General features: G+C 37.2%; 1 protein-coding gene across 1 annotated transcript in view; it reads left to right on the forward strand.

Moving 5' to 3' along the window:
* LOC107626175 (extra-large guanine nucleotide-binding protein 1) overlaps positions 405–5,863 on the forward strand; it is a 6,075-nt gene continuing 616 nt past the window's right edge. Inside the window, exons 1-8 of the mRNA XM_016328994.2 lie at positions 405–1,840; positions 1,942–2,079; positions 2,200–2,304; positions 2,420–2,605; positions 2,907–3,087; positions 3,647–3,882; positions 4,935–5,098; positions 5,654–5,863. Of these exons, the coding sequence (XP_016184480.1) occupies positions 890–1,840; positions 1,942–2,079; positions 2,200–2,304; positions 2,420–2,605; positions 2,907–3,087; positions 3,647–3,882; positions 4,935–5,098; positions 5,654–5,863 (2,171 nt within the window). The 5' untranslated portion in view covers positions 405–889. The remainder of the gene's footprint in view (positions 1,841–1,941; positions 2,080–2,199; positions 2,305–2,419; positions 2,606–2,906; positions 3,088–3,646; positions 3,883–4,934; positions 5,099–5,653) is intronic.

The raw sequence follows: 5,863 nt of genomic DNA on the forward strand, positions 1-5,863 counted from the left end.
GGACCGTCCGATTTGTAACACCAAAAATTTTTTTCAAAGAAAACGGACGGTACGTTTTCTCTCTTCTAAGATTGAAGTAAAGCTGTCCCACATGGCTGTAATGCACCCCTAGTGTCCATAATAAAGCATAACACACACAGGTTTTCAATATCAAAAAAAATGAGCCGAAAATTTGAAATTTTGAATAATGAATAATAAATAATAAAAAATTTTCTTTTTTGTAACCAGACCAATAAAAGTCTGATATGTTTTGGACCATCCAAATCAGAGCCTTTAAAATGATAATTTATCCTAAAACAATATTGACTTTTGATTCGATAGTGTTTTCCTTATTTTTAATTTTCTTGTGTGGTCAAAAGGTAGATCTACAAGTGCTAAAAACTTGTACCACTTGCAGTAGCAAGTCAAAAGGAGCCAGGTTCATGGCTGACCCCAAATCCTCGAGCCTCACCTAGTCACATTAGCCTTCACGGCTTCACACCCAGTATGTATATATATGATGCCATATACAAACATACTTTACACTGCTTTTCGAGAAAATCTCATTCTCACTTTCACTCGTCACCTTTCTTCTTACTTGACAGTCGGTGTTCTTTTTCTTTGTTTACATCAGATTCCAAACTCCTAGGCGACCTTTTTTTTTTTTTTTTGGTTTAGAAATAAAGAAAGAAAGAAAGAAAACTCACACTTTTTCCCTTTATTTTGAAATGTTAATTTGTGGTTTTGGTTCGAACCTTAGATGTGCTTGAAGAGCTTCATTTTTTATTTTCCATGTTGACGGTTACGTTACGTTCATCAATCTTGGCTCGATATTCCCCGGGCTGTGTCGCTAAGCGTCGACAAGATTCCGGTGGCGGTTGCGCTCCATCGGCTCCGTTTCTCCGACATTATGTCTATTCCGATGGCGCATCCGATGCCGGCGCCGGCGAACTGCAGCACGAGATTCTCCAAGGAGCTCAAACCGTACGGCACAGAACCAGCGTCTTCTCCTGCTTCCATGAGAGCTTTCAACCGAAGCAGCAACGCCGGTTCCGGCGACGGCAATACCACCGTGTCTCCGACCTCTGTGATCGCCTTCGAACACGGCGCCGGTCGGAGCAACGACGCGGGCGAGTTCAGCAGCGAGGAACACTCGCACGAGTTGAGAAACTTGCATGGCGTGAAGGAGAGTTCAGATTTCAACGATTCAAATTGGGCGTTCACCGATTCCTTATTGAGTTTGGATTTCGAATCGTCTAGTCAGTCATCTGCAAAGAACGCAGATTTTAACGACGAACGTGAATATGCGTGTGATGTTAAACGTGCACCTATTCTTACTTTCACTGTTAATAATGATTCAGATAATGATGTTGATGGTGATGGTAATCGTAATGAAGCTTTGGTCGATGAATGTGAACCGGTTAAGCCGGCTTCTGTGACTAAAGGAAACAAAGGTTTGTGCTACCGGTGTTTCAAGGGTAGCAGGTTCACGGAGAAAGAGGTGTGTCTGGTTTGTTCTGCAAAGTATTGTGGGAATTGCGTGCTTGATGCTATGGGTTCAATGCCTGAAGGAAGAAAGTGTGTTGATTGTATTGGTTATCCAATTGATGAGTCTAAAAGAGAGAGTTTAGGGAAGTGCTCTAGGATTTTCAGGAGGTTGCTTAATGAGTTGGAGGTTCGGCAGATAATGAAGGCTGAGAGGTTTTGTGAGGTGAATCAACTTCCTCCGGAGTATATTTGTGTCAATGGGAGGCCACTTTCGTTTGAGGAACTGGTTACGTTGCAGAACTGCGCTGCTCCTCCGAAGAAGCTTAAGCCGGGGAGTTATTGGTATGATAAAGTATCTGGTCTTTGGGGAGAGGTATGTTTGTTCTGTTTTTGTATATGCATTTGTATCATTGATTATTGGTTAACTGCTTGTGATTTGTTGTGGATCATGATTGTTTTCTGTGAAATTCACAGGAAGGACAGAAGCCTTGCAGAATTATCAGTCCCCATCTGAATGTTGGGGGTCCAATCAAGCCGGATGCTAGCAATGGGAACACGCAGGTTTACATCAATGGCAGGGAAATAACAAAAGTCGAGCTCCGAATGTTGCAGGTTGAAATTATATTCCATAATTATATGAAAAGAAAATATTTTTTGAAGGAATTTAGAAGGATGTGCCTTAAACTCTTAATAACTTGTTCATTGTTAAACAAAATTGTTGTTGTTTGGCAGTTGGCAGGAGTTCAATGCGCTGGTAACCCACATTTTTGGGTTAATGAGGATGGTTCATACCAAGAAGAGGGACAGAAAAATATAAGAGGGAATATATGGGGAAAGGTGATGTTCCTTTTTTTTTTCTTTATTTCTTTATTTATTTTTTGTTTTGGAGGACTATTTGTCTTATTTTGTTTGTTTTCTTTCATTATAACACACTATTCTGATGCTTGTATAGTCTGGAACGAAGCTTGTATGTGCTTTACTGTCCCTGCCAGTTCCTTCTAAATGTTCAATTTTGTGTGGGGAACGAACCTCCAGTCCAGTTAGCAAAAGAGTTCCTGATTACCTTGAGCATGGAATAGTTCAGAAGCTCCTCTTAGTTGGCTATGGTGGATCTGGAACAAGTACTATTTTTAAGCAGGTGATTTTTCATTTGTTATTTACTAGTTGGGAAGATTATGTTGGACAAATGTGGGTGGTAAGTGTGCTCAACCAAAATGATAATTCATGTAACTTATAAAACTGACATGTGAAATGCTTTTGGGATTAGTAGTCTAAAGTTTAAACATAAATACAAACTTAGTTAGTCATAATTCTTTTTGTGATATGTTGTTGATTGGGCAACAGTTTCCTACTTTGTACTGATTCTTTCGCGAATAAGATATCTGTTGCTAAAAGCTAAGAAATAAATATAGTTAGAGAATTGTAAATGGTTATGGCAGGCCAAGATACTTTACAAAGACATCCCTTTCTCAAAAGAAGAACGTGAAAGTATAAAGTTGACCATTCAAACGAACGTATATTCCTATATTGGCTTACTACTTGAAGGTCGTGAGCGTTTTGAGGAAGAAAGTCTGTGGAATATGAAGAAAAGACAATCTGATGTACTTGATTCTTCTACAGGTATGAGTTCAATTTCTCCTTTTTCTTCTACTAAATTGACTACTTGGCCTAGCTTTCTTCCTTCTAAAGCACCATAGACATGGTTTAATATGCATCAAATGGTCACCATCTAGTTGGTCATCCAAATGTAATGAAGCTTAGAGACTTCCTTCAGAGACAAGCAACTGAGGCTTACCAATTCCATAATTCTGTTTTCAATCTGTTATCAATTCTGTTTTGAGTAATTGGTAGTTACTTCAGTTATGCAAGACTATATGTGCAGAATTGGTGTGTATTATTAGTGTCTAAAATGTCTTTAAGTGCCATTATGGGTCACAACTTTTAGTGTGTACTAAAATGAAATAGTTATATCTTACCTTGTTCCATCCAAAGTGACAACTGTAGACTGAACATTGAAAATTGTCTCACACACACACATAGGAGTTTACTACTATGGGATGCTGTTCGAATTAAATTTAAAATTGTAAAAAGGAAATACTGTATATCAAGCAGAGAAATATCAAATTTTGCTTGTCCATTTGTACTAAAGATTGGATGATTCCATTGTGATTAACAACAGGAGTCAGTTCAAACAACAAGACAATCTATTCCATTGGCACAAGGCTAAAAGCTTTCTCTGATTGGCTGCTGAGAACTATGGCTTCGGGCAAACTTGATGCCATCTTTCCTGCAGCTACTCGTGAATATGCACCATTGATTGAGGAGATGTGGAGTAGTGCAGCCATTAAGGCTACCTACAAAAGAAGAAGAGAAATAGAAATGCTACCAAGTGTTGCTAGTTATTTCTTAGAGCGGGTATGAGCTCATTTTTTTGTATTTTTTTAATTAACATATTTAGTGTGTATATGTGCTCTTGACACTTTGATTGCATATTTGATTGCATATGATCGTATGGCTGACATTTACATATTTATATAATTGCTTGCTTATGGATGAAAATGCTAAGAGCAGGATGTCTTTTGAGTTGGTGGCGGTGAGAGAACTTTAAGAAAGACATGGGTGGATTTTGTGACTAGATACTGGAGTCCTCTATTGAGTAGGATAAATAAATATTAAACTCTATGATATGAATGAAAGGGAACAGCTAATTAAGGCACTCTTTAAGAATTCCAGGCTGGTAAATTTGTGCTTAGGCAAGAATTTCTTATGGATGATATTGTGTTAAAATTCTGGGTATAAGAAATCTCAAAATGTCAATAACTTTTCACAACATAATCTTTTTGTAATGTTTATTTTGTTCCAAAGAGTAATTATTATTTATTTGAATATATAAATATCTTGTCTGATTCTGGTAGTTTAGGAAATTCTATCTATTATATCAAACAGATTTATCTTTGATCAATTAGGACCCTGTGCAAATAAAAAATGAGCAAACTGATGGAGGGTAGGGATAATGATTTTTACTTGTTGCTTAGGTTAATTCTAGTCAAAGGTTTTGGTTACTGCATTCAGAACATTCTATTATAGAGAACCTTAATCAAAGGAAGTGACGATTGTGCTATAGAAAGCATTAAGTTCCATATAGAGAGTTTATATGAGCCTAGCATATGCTTATACTTTCTCAGGTCAATTATTTGGCTGGTCCTCAACCCCTTTCTTTTATGCTTTTAGTTATGCTAGCTAAATAATCTATATGATGCCAAACCAATAAACTTATTCTCCTTCTTTTAAGCGAATATTTTTTCATCAGGAGTGTCTATGAAGTTCTTGCGCCATGTTTCTATCTATTCTTATAATTATTGCATATATTTCTTTACTTTTCTTTTGAAAATTATTGTTTGATGAGTGGCTTGAGAATCTTGTGCTGCCCAAGGATAATGTTTATGACATGTAAAATCTTTGTTAAGGTTGTTGAGATATTGAGGGCTGATTATGAGCCATCAGATTTAGATATTCTCTATGCTGAAGGAGTTACTTCATCCAATGGACTGGCTTGTGTGGAGTTCTCATTTCCCCCATCAGCTCCTGAGGAAACTGTTGATACCATCGGTTTACATGATTCTTTTGCTAGGTAAGCCAAAAGTTTTGTGCCTAACTAGTTGCCAATTATGATATGTGAGAAATGTTCTGTTATTGCTGTTATCATGTTTTAGCATAATACAGCGTACCTACTGTAGGAGTAGGGTGTCTATGAAGTTGATGGAAAGTTTATCCCCATCATAAATGCATCGGAAAGTGATTGTGTTATGCTCTGGTTCTCTTCTATTGCTGTTATTATGTTTATCAAACAAAATGGAGGTTCTTTCTACCAACATGAATGTATTTATAGTCAAATGACATCTGGTGAATGGTTTCTTCTTTTACTTCATTGATGCTTAGATCACAGAGGCATGCTATCAAAATGCAACAGTCAGGTTTATTGTGTAAAAGTTGATCCATGTTTCCAAGAATGATGCGTTTAAATGTTTGGAAAACTACCTTTAAACATCTGAAAAATGTTACTTTTATGAACTTAAATATGCCCTCATAAATGAAAGGTTTTTTAGTGGAAAGAATGACATGTGCAGAGCGGATATGAAAGCTTTCTGATCTGTAGTGTGCTTTTCACTCATTGTTTGGTTTACAGGTATCAACTAATTACAGCGCATGCAAGAGGAATAGGAGAAAATTGCAAGTGGCTAGAGATGTTAGAGGATGTTGGCATGGTCGTCTTCTCTGTTGCCTTGAGTGACTACGATCAATTTTCTGCCGAAGGAAATGGTTGCATCACTAACAAGATGTTATCAAGCAGGAAGCTTTTTGAAACCATTGTTACTCATCCAACTTTTGAGAAAAT

This window comes from Arachis ipaensis, chromosome B01 (genome assembly GCF_000816755.2).
Source record: "Arachis ipaensis cultivar K30076 chromosome B01, Araip1.1, whole genome shotgun sequence".
Lineage (NCBI taxonomy): Eukaryota > Viridiplantae > Streptophyta > Magnoliopsida > Fabales > Fabaceae > Arachis > Arachis ipaensis.